The 19,657-nt window shown below is 39.5% G+C and overlaps 1 protein-coding gene across 2 annotated transcripts in view; it reads left to right on the forward strand.

Moving 5' to 3' along the window:
- TFAP2D (transcription factor AP-2 delta) overlaps positions 1-18,736 on the forward strand; it is a gene marked incomplete at its 5' end in the record, with an annotated part of 53,948 nt that extends 35,212 nt beyond the window's left edge. For both annotated transcript variants that reach the window (XM_081140556.1, XM_081140555.1), the window contains 2 exons: positions 950-1,063; positions 18,399-18,736. In XM_081140556.1, the coding sequence (XP_080996682.1) occupies positions 950-1,063; positions 18,399-18,618 (334 nt within the window). In that variant the 3' untranslated portion in view covers positions 18,619-18,736. The remainder of the gene's footprint in view (positions 1-949; positions 1,064-18,398) is intronic.
- Between the last annotated feature and the right edge of the window lie 921 nt (positions 18,737-19,657).

Here is a 19,657-nt window from a genome sequence, read left to right on the forward strand (position 1 = left end):
TGATCCTTCTATACTTGTCTTCGGCTGTGTTGATAATTATGGTCAGGGCTACAGAACTACATTTTGTGTCTGCCAGTTGTAAATCCAGACACACCTAAGCACTGTCCTGTTATCCCTTGAATATGGAGTGGCCTCGCCTTAGAAGCTACATTCTTTTTAATTACTTCTGGGGAGTCCTTTACTTCACTCTTTAGCTACCGTATTAATCTAGTGTTTCGTTGTTGTTGTTTTAACAACTGTTTCTTTATGTTTTGCTTCTTTAGAATATATCATTTGGACTACGTATCACAAAGCCTTTACTGTTATACATCATACATGGTAATGTGGCCATTAAACTGGAACCAATGATCAGAAATCATAATCAGTTAAAGTCAGAAAAGCAGTAAGAAAATGCCCTTACATGGAGCATGACAGTCACTTTTGTGAGGCTAGTGGGTGACATCGTGCATAAGTAATTGAGTCAGTTATTAAAATGCAAATTTAGTCCACAAGAGTCTGAATTATAATGAAATATTGGGAAAAAAGGGATTTCCCAAAGTTTACTTGAATTGTGGCTCAGAAACAAGCCTATAACTTGATTTAAACTTCTTGACAGATATATCACCCCAACATCACATTTTAATTTAAAAGATAATTATTAATCATGATCCTTTTGCATAGGTTTTTCATTATCCTGAGGTTAACCTATGAATGCTCACCTTAAAATTAACCTTGGTTTTAGCAGTGCCCCTGGACCGTTGCTCACTGGAAAGTTTATATCGTACTATGTTGAGAGCAGCTTTGCCCCTGTGAACCTCACCTTGTATGTCGGGGATTGAATTTTACAGGTTGCTTTATGAAATGTTATCCAGCCCCCTTGTAAAAGAGAAAACAAACCGTTAATAAAATACCGTGAGATGACTTTAAACCCGTTTCAAGAATTCAACTTCAACTTTGAATCTTATTTTAGACAAATTTGTAAAGAATTCCAAGACCTCTTGAGTCAAGATAGATCACCCCTGGGATCCTCCAGACCCACTCCAATTCTAGACCTGGACATCCAGAGACACTTAACACATTTCAGGTAAGACTGGGTTTCTCATTTCCTCAGACTCTCTTTTTAAATTGTCCAAACTGTCTTTACTAACCCGGACGTTTTTGTGTTTCTATCACAATTCCATTTAGAGATATGACATATATGTGTATGGTAAGTGACTGAAGTTTTTGAAATTCCAAGCATCTAAGATAAAATTTTAAAAATAACTAATGCATGAAGCATTTTGGATAAGAAGTTTTAGTATATTTGTGTGATTATTCAGAACTTGTGACTTTGAGAGTGGACATTATAATTTCAAGTAATCACACTTTTGGATCAGGAGTCTGAAATCCTTTAAATAGTGTTTTATCTTGACTAGGTAAATTGTTGAATGAACAAATGATGTGCCAGAAATGAATGAGATACTATAGACTGATTTTCCAGGACTGATTTTCTACACAACTAGAAACTGCAAATGGTTCTTAAATTAGTCCACAGAAACATATTTAAAGGGCTTGGAATGTATTATTAAAGGCATCTTTTGAATTACACTTTTGAGAGGCATTGGTAAAGAATAGAATATTTTCCCTGGTTAACTTATGCCCCGGATACAATGTGGAGAAGAACATGTAACTATTCAGGGGTCTTCCGATGTAAAACTTTAGAATTCTATGCCTACATGATATTTCTCAGCAATATAAAAATATTTATTCTCTTTTAATTAGTATCATTAGCTTAAAAACAATGCTAAGAAAGAGCAATACACATTAAATTTTAAAATGTTTTTAATACTTCTCAATGATTATAATGCTCTTGAGGAGAATATTCCACTATAATAAAAAAGTGGGCTCTGAAATAAGTTGGAATTTTATCTGCAGCATCAGAAACTTTTAAATAGAACATTTTCTTTCCCATACTACAAGGCTCCTCAAGATGTAATAGATACATCTCTGAAGACTAAATTTAGGATTTCTCTTCCAAAAATGCATAAAATATAAGCGATAGTTCACAGGACTTTTCTATGACTCAGCTGGGTTAGGGAAGTGAGTGCTCTAAGCCTGGAAGGAAATCTATTGCCAAGACGTGCAGAGCAAAAGGCTCTGGAGTCAGCAGGACCGTTTTCAAGTTTAGACCCTTACACGTTGGAGCTGGGTTGTTTGGGGCAATTTATACACTCTTGCCAAGGCTATCCTTCCTTAGCTGTGAGTGGACTAAGAACCCCCCCCCCCCATATGTGGTAGTGAGCAGAAGTGAAGTAAGCTTTCCTATAAATGATGTATCGTTTACTCCACCGCTGGCCCAGGTTTAAAAGGTATGGATGGCTCCACTACTATTTGTGTACATACTAAGCATATCTATAGTTTTTATAGAAGTTTAAGTCAGAGCTAAATAATTTTAATACAAATTCAGTTCTCGATTTAAGGACGTTTAAGTTACAAATTTACTCTAAGGAGGAACCTGCTGTTCAAATAGAGACCTGGAGCTCTGTCATGTCTACCAGGTTATTTCCAACTATAGACGCTGCAGCCTTCATCAGGCAGTGAGCTCGAAATAAAACACAGCACCGATGTGTACATCTAGCGTCAGCTACCGTGTGAGATAAAGAGCCAAATCCTTTGTTTGCTCAGTATGGGCACAATCTGCTACTGTGTTGACACTTTAGTCATTTGCCAACTTAATGCCACAGAACTCTTGAGAGAAAACTTTCACTTCTACCTTGAGCTAAGTGTTTCCCACACGGGCTTTAAATGCTCTTATTTACGTCCCCATGCAGAATATGGCACCAGAGAAGCTAATCTGGTGTCTCCCAGAGAAGAGCAAAATATATGGTAAATTGCTCCCCCGATTCTCAATTTAATAAAAAAAAGAAAGAATAATTATATTTTGAGTGTAAAACTCTCAAGATTACCTGTGGCTGCAGATTCTCAGTCACAACCATTTGAAACTCATAACCACACCTTAAAACATTTAACACTAATGATGTATCTACTTCTAAAAGTACGATCTATAAAATTTTGGTGTTATCTATATGTTGAGTATTTTGTTAATCGAGAAGTTATTAATTCCATTTATTATGCTCTTTTTAATGTTTGCCAGATTTTAAATTTATTTTTCTTTAACTATACTCTAGATTATTTATGTAGGTGAAAACTTTTGATTTTATATTGAGAGGTAGTGTGATGATAGAAGTAATTTAACCAAATTCATTTTATAGCAAATTTCCTAAATTACATCTTTTCAAAGTTGTGGTAAAAAAAAAACCACAACACCCCACATAACATAAATTTCACCATCTTAGCCATTTCTAAGGGGGCAGTTAAGTAGTGTTAAGTATCCTCACATTGTTCTGCAACCAATCTTCAGAACTTTTTCATTTTGCAAATCAGAAGCTATCACCATTAAATAACAACTCCTCATTTGCCACCTCCCTCAGCCCCCAGCCATGACTAGTTTACTTTCTGTCCTATTGTCTTGGCTAATTTAGATGCCTCGTATAAGTAGAATCATATAGTATTTGTCTTTTTGCCACTGGCTTATTTCACTTAGCGTAATGTCCTCAAGGTTTATCTACGGTGTAGCATGTTTTACATTTTCTTCCAAGACCGAATGATATTCCACTGTGTGTATATGTGACGTTTTGCTTATCGATTCAGCCGTCGATGGACCCTCGGGGTGCTCCTGCCTCTTGGTTGTAAATAGTGCTGCTGTGAACACGGGTGTGCAAATGTTTCTTCAAGATTCTGCTTTCAATTCCTTTGGATGTGTACCCAGAATTAGAATTACTTTGTAACTCTCTTTGGGAAACTGCCGTACTGTTTTCCACTGTGGCTGCACCATTTTGTATTCCCACCAACGGTGCCCAGGATTTCATTTAAGGCCTCCACAACCTGACTATCTCTTGTTACTTACTATATTTTTTGTTTTTTAGTAGTGGCTGTCTTGATGAGTGGGAGGTGATTTCCATTACAGTTTTGATTTGCATTTCCTTAATGATTTGTGATATTAAGCATCTTTTTGTACGCTCGTTGGCCATTCCGCGTCGTCTTTGGAGAAATGTCCATTAGTGTCCTCTGCCCATTTTTTAATCTGCGTCTCTGCTTTTCTGTTGTTGAGCTGTAGGAGTTCTTTATATATTCTGGACATTAGCCCCGTATTAGACGTATGGTTTATAAATATTTTCTCCCATCGTGTAGGTTGCCTTTTTATTCTGTTGATTGTGTCCTTTGATGCACAGATGCTTTTTAGGTAGTTCAATTTGCCTATTTTTACTACTGTTACCTGCTCTTTCTGTGTCATATCCAGGAAATCCTTGCCAAATCCAATGTCCTGGACCTTTTGGCCTAGTATGTTTTCCTGTAAGAGTGTTATAGTTTTAAGTCTTCTGCTTAGGTCTTTGATCCATTTAGAGTTAATTTTTATATATGGCGTAAGTGTCCGACTTCATTCTTTTCCATGTCTTAAATTACATTAAAGTCTCACTTAACTTCATCAATAGGTAGATAATGAACCCAATTTTACTATAGGCTAATTGATACAAACAAGAGTTAAGTTCCTACAGCATCTCATCAGTGTTATAAAGAAACAATGTTATCTGAGGACCCCCGTATATCCTTTTAAACACGGCTTAAACATTTCCAATTAAAACCCAGACTGGATTCTCCTAATGCAGACTGAATCTAAAGGTGTGTATTTTTGTTTTTACTGTGCATTTATTTAAAGTAGCCTCAGTAGATTATCTTAACAGGGCTGTAAAAGTCAGCTCGTTGCCTGACCTTGAAAGAGACTCCACCAGTTCCCTTAAACCTGGCCTCACAGTGTACTCTTTCTTGGAGCTTTTGAAAAATTTTAAGAACTGGGGTATCCTTTAAAGATCTGATTCAACAGGTCTAGAATTGCACTCAGGCACCTGCTATTTGCAGATCTGAAGTTGATTCTGATAGGCAGCTTTAAGAACCACAGTTCTAGGATATTCCTTGACTATGAGCACAATTCTAATTCATTTTTAAAGTGACACTGAGAATTACATAAAGTTCTGTCCTGTACACTAACATATTAAAGAGATTCGACATCTATTATTCTGCTAATAATCTAGGTAACAATGTTAGCATAGAGTATGTCTCTTTCATAATTTCCTACTGACAACAGTAACTTTAATTTTGATGGAAGCTATAAGCTCAAGAGAAAAATGAGCTAGAAAAGAAGCAGAGTACATCTAACTTTGAAAACAATCCACTGGCAGAATCTGATTTTCCACTTTTTGCTGAGTGCTGGCTGGGAAAGAAGGAGAGAACATGACTGGATGAACATAGAGAATACTCTAGTAACATCACCTCGTGCTACTATTTTCTTCAGTCAAAATCTCCTTCCCAATGCAGACCACTTGAATTGCACCTTACATGGTGGCTGACTTGGGACCTTGAAACTGTGGCTTCCTTTCAGCAGATTGAGGTGTCCAGGTAAGGCCGGGGCACGACCTGGCCTTGTAAAGCACCCATAACTACCTCCCGCTTTCCTTGGTAGTTGACATGTCAGGGGGCTCAGGAGCACGGGGTGGGCAGTGGCCCTCCTCGCGATTCACAGCCTGGAGAGCTGCTGTCTCCATCAAAATGACAGGAGGCAGGTTTATTCATTATTTATAATTTATTGAGTAATGTAAAAAATGTGTCTTGCTGCAGAGAACACAGCAGACACCACAACTCCACCTGGAAGGGGGAAGAAAATTGACTGAAATCCGTGGAAGACCCTGCAGACACAATGCCTAGGAGTGGCAACTGCCACCAGATCAAGGGGGCCTGGGGTTCCACGGACGGAACCGATTCCACTAAGCCAGAAACCCAGAGCCCCGATTTTCTGAAATGTTAGGAATTCTCCTCGTTGAGGTCTCAGGAAATCTTAACAACTTTTCCCTTCTTTGCCTCTTACATTCTCATAATTGCGCTGGACCTGAAGTCAAGTGTCTGGCAAAGTGAACAAGGGGCTCCTGTTAGACTATCTGCAATGCTTGGTTTAGAAAGGGACATCTATCAGAAAAATTAGGAAATTTTCTTTCTCAGCACTCACTTGGCAGCCTGAAATGTTATTGTTTCTAGTATTTTACTGTGCTAATGGCAGGTGGTTCAAGATAACTAAAGGGCTGTCCCATTCCTTAGGAATTTCTAATGTGGAAGACAACTACATCCAAAGACTTACATGAGAGAGATTTTATAATAGAGAATTAAACAGAGTGCAGGTAATTACCTGGGGCAACCAGGAAAGGCTTTCTATCCACACTACTTAGCACATAGTATGTGCCCAATAAACACATGCTAATAAATGTAGATTATGATGTTATCCATGTTAGGTCTTAGATGAATCTTCTGCTGATTCCTTCTCCAGGGCCATGGGCTGGGCAAGTGAAATGATCAATGTGCTTAATTCTCCTGTTGAATCAAAAGGTGGGCTGACATCACACCTTAGAAACAGAAGCTCCTACTACTCCCATAATGCTTTGGAAATAAGAAATGCACAGGCATTCCCAGATACCTGTGTGCCTGCTGGTGATTAAATCTGTTCATTGAGTCTCACTGTTGAAACCCCTTACATGTCCCTCTCTTCTTCAATATTTGGATCTTCCATTCAGCATCCCTGTCAAGTTGTCACCTATTCCAGGCTCGAAAACTTGCAATGATAGACTGTTCTTTGCTCGCCTAGGCGTCCCTCCTATCTCTGACAGCTCTGTTAGAAATGCCTTTTTTTCCAATGAAGCAACATCTGTCTCCATAACAGCCCCCTCCTTGGGGTCCTTAAAGAGTCAGTTCCATCCTGTTTCCTTCCCAATCTCTAAAGACAGCTCTCATGTCTCTCTGGGTTTTCTCTTCTTGGGCTTTTCATCCCCATTTTCTTTAGTGTTCCACATATGTCATGCGTCCCAGTCAACTCAACTAGCATCTTCTGAGTGCTGTGCTTGGCAACATGCTGAAGAGAGGATGTTTCTCTTCACTTAAACGTGAGCATGCTTGGTCTTCTGCAAGGAGCCTACTGTGTGTGTAGTTTACCCCTGCCCTGCCCCTTGGGGTGGGAAAGTGCCTGGGAAGGTAACCTGCAGCAGATGAATTTCTTAATCTTGCAAAAGTACTTTTAATGCCAGAATAGAAATGAAGAAATTTCAGTTAAATGTCTAATCCCAAAAGAAAACATCATGAAATAAATTACACTACTAAGCTTAGCATTTAAGAAGTAAAAATATTAAACCTCCTTCAGAAGGTTCTGCCCCATTCAAGGGGACATCTAAGCCCATTTTATTTAAGGATATTGGAAACAGTGAGCCTGAACTGTGAAGGAAAAAAACTCCTATGTTTCCCAAACTTAAGCTCCTTTACCTAAGGTTGAAATTAAACTTTAAAACTTAAACTCCACAAGTGAGTGCCATTCCCAGGTGCGAAGGAAAACACACTCGTCAGGTCTTACCAGTTAAGTGAGGATAGTCTGTATTTACAGAGAAGAAAAGAGCCTCCCTTGAAGTAAAACTTGCACTAGCAACAATATTGACTAAAAATAAAACAGGCAACAGTTTTCACTTCCTCAGCAGACAAATGGAACCATGATGCACTTCTCGTGTGAGCACTTACACTTATTTAACACTAAGTGGGTAATTAAAGAATTAAATCAGTTGCCAATATTTATTGTACTTCACAAGTTGTATGGCACCAAAACAAATGCTACAAGAGATACATATGTAAAAGCAGGTCATTTGATGACATTTTCATGGATTTTTAGGTTCAGCAGGTAGGAGATTAGTAATTCGAATAACAGAAACCAGAGGCAACTATTTCTAATAACAAGTGGCAAACATGGCCTGCAATAATTACATGTGAGTAACTGATTTGGGGAATGCATACTTTGGGGAAGAAATTCAGTAAACTTTTATTTAAATAATTTGTGTTTTTCAGCTATGGACTAGGGAACAGTCCTAGGGAGATAGCTTGGGATCAAGGGAAACACTGGGGCCCTAGCTTAGTGTTGTCTTGATTACCAGCTGGAAGTGTGGATTGAGGGTTGGCACTTTACCTGTTCAGCCTCTCTCTTTCATCTGTAAATTGATGCAGTTAAGCTGGATGACCTCAAAGCTCCTTCCCAAGTTTGGGGAACCTTTTTTTCTGCCAAGGGCCATTTGGATATTTATAACATCATTCTTGGGCCATACAAAATGATCAACTTATAAATTAGCTATGAAAAAAGCTTCTAGATTTATTGAATTTCCAGTCCCTCCTGTGATTACCTGGGCAGGGCCAGACTAAATGATTTCTCAGGCCATGTAAGGCCGAGGGCCTGATGTTCCCTGCCCCAGCTAGACCAATGCTGTTTTACCCCATTGTTGATTTACTGCTCTGTTTTAAATCATTATTTATACTGTATTTCTATATTACCTCATTTCTTCTCTTTTTGTTTTAGCCACTCATTTATTTAAAAAAGTCAACCATAGAATACAATTTAGCTAAAAAAGCACAAGAGTCCTAAGATTAGTGTCTCCATTCCCCTATATTATAGAAAATATGAATGGTCTAATAGAAATATAAAGAAATAATTCCTTTATCCCAAAAAGCTCTATTCCCATATGTAAAAAAAAATAGGATACAAATGTTAAAAAAAAAAAAAAAAGTATTTACCTTCAAAAAGTTGACTTGGATGTGATTGACTTTGGTTTCTTGTAAAATGTGTGCAATGATTGTATCCTTAGCCGCCTTTTCTAATGAGCCAGATTGAAGTACAATGAAATCCCAAGGACCCATTTCCCTTTGGGGCCTCAGAGTAAGTGGCTGAGAAGAGCAGGAGGGAAGTGACCTTCTGGGGGCGAAGAGGCAGCACATCTCCCAACCCGACAGAGATTCAGGGCCGTCATAAACACATTTCTCCAAAGCGAGTTTCATAGAGCACTAGTCCCAGGGGATGCAGCTTGAAAGTGCCTCATGATCAAGTACTTTTGGATCAAGAAACCCTAACTATTAGACTCCTCTTGAAGTTTGCCAAAGCACATTAGCATGTCAAAGACTCCCAGAACCTTTTGAATGGAACCATTTTTAAATGGAAGGAATGCTTAGTCCCCTGTTTTCAAAACTTGATCACAGAAACATTTTCATTTTCCTCAAATGCTTATTGACATGACCTGGAACTCAGGTTCTGCAAAAGTTCTTGGGGGAAATGCTGAAGAATTTCAACCCCTCCTTTCCCCGGAAAGGACAGCAGGCATGGTAATTCTGTGTCATTTCTTGGCCCACAGGGAACACATTGAACACCCTAGCTGCATTTAAACTGTTTTTGAAATACTGATGTTTTGGACTTTCTCTCAAACCAGTGAAATCAGGACCTCTGGGGTGGGACCCACACTTTGGTATTGTTTCAAAATAAGCTCCCTGGGTGATTCTCATATATATTTAGGGCTGAGAACCACACCAGCTGAAGGAACCACAGAACATTTGTGAGTGCTGTGAGGGCCTCTCAAATGAGTAAATTTCAATGATTTCTAGCTAGCAAAGAACTATGTGCCTTAAATATACACCTTAATTAAACTCCATTTGAAATCACTTGGGGCCATGGGCTAATATAATCTATTTAGGAAATAAGTACAATCAGCCAGTTTCCCTTGTTCTGTATTTCCTCGACCAGTTAGGCTACTAAGATAGACTCCATCAAGTTCTAGAAGGATAGGACCCAGATGCTTTCCTCAGGGTGAGGTCTCTCTCCATGGCCTATATTTAAGAGTTGTGCTGCTTCAGAGAGATGAAGAGCCTTACTTACCCATAGCTCTGAACCGAAGGAAGGTTTTGCAGAGAGCACCCACAATCTTTTGCTGGTGTTCTTTAGGGTCTGTTTCCCAGCCTCCTGCCCTCACAGCTGTTCTGGTGAGTGCAAGAAGACACTTTTCTGGACACCACCAAAAACTAGAGTGGGGAGTACATACTGAGCCTAGGGCAATATTTGGACCTAAGCCTGCAGTAGCTGAATAACCCAGGAGGGAAGGAAAAGGAGATTTACCTTCCCTTTAAATCTTGCTGCCTGCATGCCTCCTGGAGGCCAAAAAGTAGAACTGAAGTTGATGACAGTGGCATCTGTATGCAATTCGGAAAATCAAGGGGACACAATAGCAAACACCCATTGGAATAATGTAGCATAACAAAATAATAGGAATAATAGCCCAGAGTCTTCCAACCTTTACACACACCAAAAGAAATGGAGGAAAAGAAGTTTGCTTGTCAAACACTGTCCAGGTAGAAAGTTGAATTTCGAAAAAATAAAATTTGCTTTTACCCTAATTACCTACAGGATGATGGCAGTAGGCTATTTTCTCTTGATTTTCAGTCTTCTAGTTTGTAGCATAATAGTATCTATTACTTCCAGCTTTTTGTGTATCAAAAGAAAGCTGGAATAACCCATCCGTGGTTGGCAGACACAACTGAACAACCCAGTCTTCAGTGGCAAATACTAATGAGGCTTTCATTTTCTTTTCAATACATATTAAATCAGTGTTTGCTTAGTAGGTGGAAAGAATGTGCTGGAATCAGGGCCTACCTCTTGCCAAGATAGGAAGAATCCAGGGGAAGATTCCACAGGAGTTTGCTTTAGGCTATGTTTTAGAAAATTGCTTTAGTGGTTTAATTTAAATTAATTTAGACAAATCAATTAGAATAATGATAAAGCATTTCTGAAGGACAATTAAAGCAATATGGAAACAGCTTTGTAACCTGTCTGTGGCATACAACAAAGCTAGTGAAATGTAAACCGTATTTACTCAGATTAAGGAAAGTAAAATAGCTCTTGTCCCTCTGGTAGATTGTCCTTTCAGAATCCTGTATTAATTTCCATTTCAAATAAACACTGAAGGTTTGGTGATTTTAAAGATAAACACATAAGGCCTTGGCCCCAAGAAAAAAATACCCTTAACCAAGGATCACAAGGTGTGAAAAGAAGTTTCTAAAATTTCTATTGTATGGAAGTTTCTTGATAGCTCTCATCATTAATGTCAAGTACAGTCATGTCCCCTTAATGATGGGATACTTTCTGAGAAACGCATCCTTAGGCAATTTTTTCACTGTGCGAACATCATAGAATACACTTATACCAACCTAGATGGTGTAGCACAGTCATTCAAAGAAAGGTCGTTATGGGGCACATGGCTGTAGCTTATAAGGATAAACACTGTTTGATTTAAAGATGGGGTGTCACTAACATCTGATTAGCAAAACCACAGAGGGAAAAAGAAAAAAAGATTATAATTCATTACCGTTCAATTTGCAGTCTCTTCTCTTTCATCTTTTATTACCATTTTCATTTCTGAGTCTCAATTTCCTCATTTTAACCCCACTGATAGAATATACAGCTTGAACTGTTGCAATATATTTTCCTTTAAAAAGTTAAAGTCTGTATCAGAACTTACTCATGTAAAGTCCATTGGCCAAGAAGAGCTTAGAAAGCCACCTTATAAAAAGGCAAAAACAATGTAAGTCCACAGGTATGTGAGCACGGACACACACACACACACACACACACACACACTCACACACAAGATCTCTCCAGAAAAGGTTGTTCTACCCAGTGGTGTCCCTTCAATTGCTGAAATGTGAACACGCCCTAACACTTAGGGGAGAAGCCAAAATGTAGAGCTTCACCTCTGGATCTGTTATCGATGGGGAGTCCTTCATGTCCCCACCTGTTGCCAGTAGAAGTGGCCTTCTTGGGGTGCCACTGGAACAAGAATTTCTAGAGGCCCCCATGGGAAGATGAGGTATAGTGGAAAGTTGTATTTCTGTGGCATTAAACCCCTGAGTTTCCAAGGTCCCATCTACTTCTGTTACGCCAAGGAAAAAGTCCCATTTCGTCTTCAGCAGAGCTAGGATAAAAGCCACTGCCCTGAGCCTCTGTTCCGTATTTGCACAGGCCAGGCCAGCATCTGGCTAGCCCAGCTTGTGTTCCCAGGTGTAGTCCATTGTAGGTGAGGTCCACATAGCCATGGGCCATGCAGCTTCTTGGGCCACATGGCTATGGGTGGAACACGGGCAAGTGCGAGGAAGCAGGAGAAAAGCAAAAGGAACAAGAGAGGGAGAATGCCCTTGTCTCGGAATTATGTGTTCCCAAATTTTCACAGGCTCTCTGTGGCTCCACCCCTGGCCAATTATTTTTGTTCCCAGGTTAGACAAGCACCTTTCTTACGTCACCCTGACTTTACTGCCCATATGTCCATCTTCCCCTTTGTTGGACCCCTTCCCCCAGTGATCTATGGGGAATGGTGGTTCCCTGGGGAGTGTAAATCTGCAGCAGCTCTCTGGTGAAGCTGCCCAGGTGACCATGCTTATACTATCTGACCTCCCCTTTGCCTTCTTCCTATTATTAATATTCCTGTTATTAATATTAATAACTAGCTAATTACAATGGTAACAGATCCAACAAACAGTCACTATCTTCTTGAACTCAGCCAATTTGAAGCGATGGATTATGTTGCTGAAAGATGCTCTACAGAATGTTAATTGGGAGGTCTAGCAAAATAAGAGTTTTTGAAACCATGAATAAAATTAAGAAGATGACTCTTAAATATAAGTTACATTTTCTCTAACATCAGGCAGCATAAACTATCAGTCTAGATTTTCTCAGCAGGTGATTATATTGCTCACAGTCAGCTGTCAGAACCTTCCTGCTCCTCAGTGTGAAATTAGTAATAGGAAAGTGAAATCAATGAGCTGGAATCTAGTTAGAGACAGAAAGAATGATAGTTCGAGGTAAATATAGCTACTGAGCCTGACGAGCTATGATTCACACCTCAAATTTTGACCCTTGCTTTTTTTAGTTTAGGCTTACTGATTTGGTAAGACGTTTTCCTAAGAATTACTCTTGAGTCAGATCTCTCTCTCAGTGTATTGCAAGTGGATATGTTTTCCTTAATCTCCCCTAAATTTCACATTATTGATTTTGGCCCACCAACTAAGCTTTTTACCACATTAAGGTATTTCTGCACGTTGGTTCTGCTATCCAATGCAGGAATTTTCCTCTCTATTTTAATGCCAGCCATTAAGTTACAAATCCATGATGCCTTCAACCACATTGTCAATTAACATGTTGAGCAGAGTGGAATTAATGAGAGAGCCTTGCAGGGCTCCACTAGAGATGTCCTTCAAGGTTGACAACTGCCCTTAAGTCTACACTTTGGATTTTCCTATTCAACCAACTGTGACTGTGACTCTTCCTTACTCTGCTGTCATCTAGCTCAGTTGCTCTCACCTCTACCCCCAAACTTATCACATGTGCTTTGGAGAGAATTTGTCAGATGCATTGCTAAAATCCTACCGAAAATTACATTGTTACTGCTGTAATAAGACTTTTATGGAAGGAAATACTACAGTTACTTTACTAGATTCCTTACTGAGCTCAGAAAGCACTTCAGTGATCACCTCTACGTTTCTAAATGTTAACACTTCAGATTTGTAATAACCCATTACAAGAACAAATTGTGATAAACCCCTTCACTGTAGCACTTACAGCAATAAAAAGAATTTATTGATAAACACAATGATGTGAGTGAATCCCAGAATTATTATGTGAAGTGAAAAGAGGCAGTCACAAAGTCTATAGAATATATGATTCAGTTTAGATGACATATAGAGGAAACAGCAAAAACTGTAGGGGTAGAAATTAGAGCACCATTCTCAGTAGCTGGGAGTGGGGAGAGTGAGTGCCCTGAAAAGAAGCACAGCAACACTTTTTGGATAATGGTGGTGATTACATGACCCTATGGGTTTGTTGAAATTTAGTGAACTATATACCCCAAAAGACTAAATATTAACATATGTAAACTCAAACCCAATAAACCTGATTTCAAAAATATCTCATTACAAGAAACTTATTAAAGGACTAATTAAATATAATTAAAAAGTGCAGAGTTTCTCAAATCTGTCTCTTTTTCCCCTGCTTTGATTATAAAGGCATGTTTCTCTGCACCATCTCACTCCTTCCTCTCTCATATCCCATGATTTTTCAAAGATTAAAATTTTTTAGAAAGCAAAGCATCTTAATTACCATTTAATCTTTCATATGCAGACATAGCACTATCTCCCCCAGCCTCGGGCCTATCCCTGCATTATTTCTCTTCCCAATTCTTGAAACATAGTGTTAAATCCTACGAGCCTGGGCTTCAGACTCCCAAATGGAACCGAGGAAACTTTAGCCTTTGTTAACTTGATGATTCCATGCACTGAAGCCCCCACCCCTTCTCCCCCAGGCTGCTGCCTCCTGGAGGTGACCGTTACCCAAATGCTGGCCACAGACAAGGTCAGGTAGAGTGTCCGTTGATGACAGTAGTGCCCCACCTCAGCCTCGTTAGTTTTATTGTTTTTGCTTTTGGTTTGTTTTTACTTTGTTTTAACACTCTTTGTATATATATATATATTTAAATATATATCTTTATTGATTTCAGAGAGAGGAAGAGAGAGGGAGAGAGAGAGATAGAAACATCAATGATGAGAGAGTCATTGATTGGCTGCCTCCTGCAAGCCCCCGACTGGGGATCGAACCCACAACCCAAGCATGTGCCCTGACTGGGGATCCAACTGCGGTCTCCTGGATCCTAGGACGATGCTCAGCTGCTGAGCCACACCCGGCCAGGCAGTATTTTTTTTAAGACCAGACTATAATCGTGATTACCAATTAATAGTAAGAGCCCAAACACATTTTTAGAGAGACATAGCATCTTATTTCCCACTTACATGAAAATCTGAGAAACTTTGGTGATCACTTATGCTGAACTATATACCCAAAAAGAACCCCCTCTTCTTCCCCACTTTGATGGCTGACATCTTACCCTCATGGACCTACTTTCTTCCCATTGTCTTCTCTCTGCTCTATTTCACATTTTCGGAGGAGGAAATGTTACCCCTTTCTCCTTAGGATTCTATCAAAGTCCTCTCATCACTTTGACCTCTCATCACTTTTTCAGTATTTTAATCAAGAGATCAGGAAACTAACTCCCTTTATTTCAGTAACGTCAGAGGACCTTTAAAGGGTGAGCGGACTTTGGCTAAGAAGAAGCAAACAAAGGTACCTAACTTCGAATGGCCGTCGTAGGTTTGCGGATGGAGAGGACATATGCCTGAGATAAGCCTTTTTAAAACAAAGTCATAGAGCAGGTGATTACCCAGGATGAAGAAAGGAGACCTGGGAAATGCAAATGTGTTAAGAAATCAGATACAGCATTTGTATTCCCTGGCACTGTTCAGCAAGAAGTTTTTAAGTGTGGCATGAAGATGACACATTGCTAGTTGTCTCTTTCACTTGTCTCATGAGGATAAACTTTTAGATGAATTTTAACTTAGAGATTCTAGATTTTGACTACCTACCTCAAACCATCATGGCTACTATTTAACCCAGGTAATATTTGCTTAGGAATTGCTCCCTGATGTGAATCTTATGAAATTATATGCAAATGCCAAGTATAATTTAAATATTATGTCTGTGGTTAAAAAAAACCCAATATTTTCTAAGGACAAAAGCAATCTCCATTATCAAAGATGTTGGAGATTTGACTATAGTGTATTAATTACCTTACAGATGACCTTAGTTTATTTTCTGCCAAGTATTGAAAGTCAGCGTTATCAGTTCTGTTTTTCTTTTTTTATGTACATTCTACATTACTTTTTTTCCCCTTTTTGTACGTCACTAAGAGTGAGATATACACCTGTTTTTCTGGAGTGGTTGGGGCCAACAGAATGTCATGATATTCCCAGAAGTTTTAATCTTTTTAATCATCCTGTGATTTTACGCTTTTATCTGTGCTATTCTAAAACATTAGATTACTGTAATTATTTGGATTCATAAACCTCACTGAAAACTGCTAGAACAGAGGCCATGCTTTTCACTTAGTTTCACCCATGCAGTGTGCCACTCACGCTTTCTTGTTGTGCAGGTAATGTTAAATTAAGGAAGCTAACAAAATTTGCATAATGTTTTTCATGGGGAAAGATAACCCTTTAAGCAGTTACTTTTCTTATGTTGAATATTCCACAGTCAATTTTTGACTTCTCTGTTGAGCTCAGTGTTCTTTCAGCTTTCATAACCTTCTGCTCAAGTCCTGAGTTTCAAGGAGAGCACCATAAGCATTAATAATGATGAAGCTTCGAGTTGGAAAGAACCATGCGGGTATTCTAGTTAGACCATTGTCATCTTACAAGGCTACATAACTTCCCCCAAGTCACAAATTGCCTAAGGTCAGAGCCAGCGTGAACACTTGGTACACCTGGTTCTCAGTGCAGGGCAAAGATGACAATGCAACCAGCTAATGAGCAGATACAGATTTCAGAAGCAAGAAAGGCCATCAGCCAAGAAGGGGACCAGCTTCAGAATCTTTCTTTATGGTGACAACTCTTCTCGACATGGAGAATGAAAGCATTTATATACACCTATCCACTTTGTACTTGATTTTTTACAACCATGGTCTCAGACAGGAAAGTGAGCACGAAGAATTAACATCTTCTGGGCCCACACGTCTGCCCACAGAACAAAGTTAGAGAAACTAAGTTAAAACTGCCAATATAATGTGATTTTGCAATGAAAAGGAATAAAACACACCCTCGGCCTGAGAAGAACTTAAGCACAATGGCAATATAGAATATCAGATATCTTGGCAAATTATTTCACTTCTCTGGCATTAGTTTCTTCGTCTGTAGAATGGAGATAATAATACCTACCTTAGTGTTGAGGTGATTCAGAATAGAGCACTCAGAACAGGGCCCGCCATATGGTCATAACGCAGATACTGGCTATTGACTTTAATATTTAACCTAGTGGAACTAAATTCTGCATATTCAGCTGTAAATGAAGAAGACAGTCCTAGCCAAGAGGACCTGGCAGGAGAGAGGAAAATAAAATTCATCTAATGATACAAGGATCCCTGAAACAGGAATAAAGCATGAAAAAGGTAGCTTGTTCCCAGAGCCAAGCATCTGGACACTGATGGATGGCCTCCCCCAGTGCTTTGTGTGGGTGCAGCCATGATGAATTCCCCCACCACTCTCATCATTCCATTTGTTGTCCAAACTCCCTGACAGACCCTACCGCACATGGATTCCTCTCTGGTTACCTCACTGTAGAAATGGAGGGGAAGTCAGTATTTCTGCTCAGCAGTACAAGCATTGCAGCAAAGATATGCATGTGCTTGAACAAATTTGGTGCACACAGTTACCCAAGCACTGACCATTCTCGTTTCCTTAATAATTGGAGACTGAAGTCTTTTTCCTTTTTAATGTAGGTTAATTATGACTTAGACATAAGGCAAGTTTTGCAAAATGTCCAGATGAAGGATGCTAGCAACCTGTGTAGTATAATGAGAGACATGCAGAAAATCTTACCCTCACCATGAAAATCCCACAGCCAACAATATCTATCATTTATTGAACATTTACTATAGGTTGGCATTATTCTGAGCCTTTTAAATGGATTAATATAAACAACATTTCCATGTGGTAGATCTTATTATTATCACCACTGAGGCATATCAGTAGGCTGCATTAGGCCCTAAGTCCTTCATTTTCATTGTTTTAAAATCTTATTATTTTTGTTCCTAAAGATTACATAGCCTTAGGGGTAACTAGCCAGTTAACATATTGTGAAGGGTGGTTCTACCTGAGTTAAAAACTTCTAGCCTGGCAGGGCATGGCTCACTAAAGAGACTGGGAGTGAGGGGGTTCCTTCTATGTTGTTCCATCCACATCACCAAGGTGATTATTCTCATCTGTACAGTCACATAACTATTTTGAGAGGACATAAATGGCACTCAGTTTCCTTTTGAGCAGGTGGTAGTCTCATATATCCCTTCATATTTTATTGTGGGAGGGTTAGTTCCATGTTCAAATCTAGCTGCAAGGGAAGCTTGGAAATATAGTATCTAGTTGGATGGTCATGTGCCCAGATAAAACTCTGGTACAATGAAGAAGAAAAGAATGAAGTCAGAGAAATAGCCATCAGGCATACTCAGCCAATTTTGATTTCTTCTTGTATGATCTATGCCCAATCAAGCATGGATATCATTCTTTAAAGCAAAATGGTTCCCACCCATAGAAAGTTGCATTTTCTCACTTTTTTAATGAGATAGAGAATCAGAGTTAAGCCATGTGTTAAATACTCAGACTTACTAATAATTGATGACTGTCAAATCTATCAATGACAAACCTTCCAAATACATCCCACATCTCTTATAGTCAAAAACAATACACTGACTTCCACAATGTTCTGTCTTCCACAGTGCTTGGCACCACTTAGGAACATAATAAATGCCTGTTGAATTGAATGTTCCGGGTTAAATGGGGGAGTTGTCCTCTATCGCACTGTAACTTGTTCATCTCTTTTTCCTACCACTTCTCCTTTCCAGCTTGATCACTCACGGCTTTGGGACTCCAGCAATATGCGCAGCCCTAAGCACTTTCCAAACGGTCCTCAGTGAAATGCTGAACTACTTGGAAAAACACACTACCCACAAAAACGGCGGAGCGGCAGATTCTGGCCAAGGACATGCCAACTCGGAGAAAGCCCCCCTGCGGAAAACGTCAGAGGCTGCCGTGAAAGAAGGCAAAACAGAAAAGACAGACTAGCTACGTCAAACCACCTACTTCCAGAGAGTCTTGCTGCTGATATTTTTTCTAATATATATATCACTGAGGGTGATTAATCTTCAGTGGATCAAATCTTGACCCTTCCTCGAACCTCCATAAAAAACAAAAATGGAAATGAAAAATGAAACAAAAAAGAACAAAACGACAAAAAAAAAAAGAAAGAGAGAGAGAGAGAAAAGGAATACAGCAGTGTAACCATGTAATGAAATTGTCACTTTTTAAATTTTATGTTATGATAAACTCCTTTTGTGCACGTAATTTATTGTTCTGAATGATATACACACAGTGTTAAGCGCTCCTGGACTTTGGAGAGGCAGCTCATGCTTTTTCACATCTGACTGATGCACTTTCTTACCCAGCTCTGTAGGGAGGGATCAGAAAGCATGACCCAAGTGGACTCCACCGCCAGTGCTCACAGCTCCAATCTTTCTTGACTTAACTCCCTGTAACAAGAGTGCCTCTTTCCATTAAGTAGACCAATCTGGCAATTAATCCATCAATAAATACTTTGGGAACTGAAAAGGGCAGTCACGAATCTTTGTCCTGTGAACTGACAGAAATTCTAAAACTTCGGTCACCCCCAGCCCACTTAACTACCAGTGCCTTGGTGGTATTCAAAAATTCCAGAAAACTCTGTCCCCTCTACGTATGACTATTCCCACCTCACCCTAGGTCCTTCTTTATTTTTGCCCAGTAGTTAAGAAGAGAGTCAGCATGATATTGAAGAAATAAGAAAGAAATGAACTCTTCTACCCATTCTCCTCACAGGCCCAACCTAACAGTTCAAGGAAACAGACTGCATTTAATGGGTCAGGGCAGGATGGATACGGGAAAAGGTAGCTTTGCCACTCTTGGGCTCCCGGTGGAAAGCAGTGGGATTGTGTTGCCTGGAAAAGCATGGGAATGGGACCAGTGATCTCTCCAGGAAGCCCTGCCCCTCAGAGACAGGAGAGGAGCCCAGGGGACCCCTGGAGGTCCATTGACGTGCTGGTGACCAGTGGTTGTATGAGTAGAGTGA

The sequence above is a fragment of the Miniopterus schreibersii genome, assembly GCF_964146895.1.
Source record: "Miniopterus schreibersii genome assembly, chromosome: 6".
NCBI classification, from domain to species: Eukaryota; Metazoa; Chordata; class Mammalia; order Chiroptera; family Miniopteridae; genus Miniopterus; species Miniopterus schreibersii.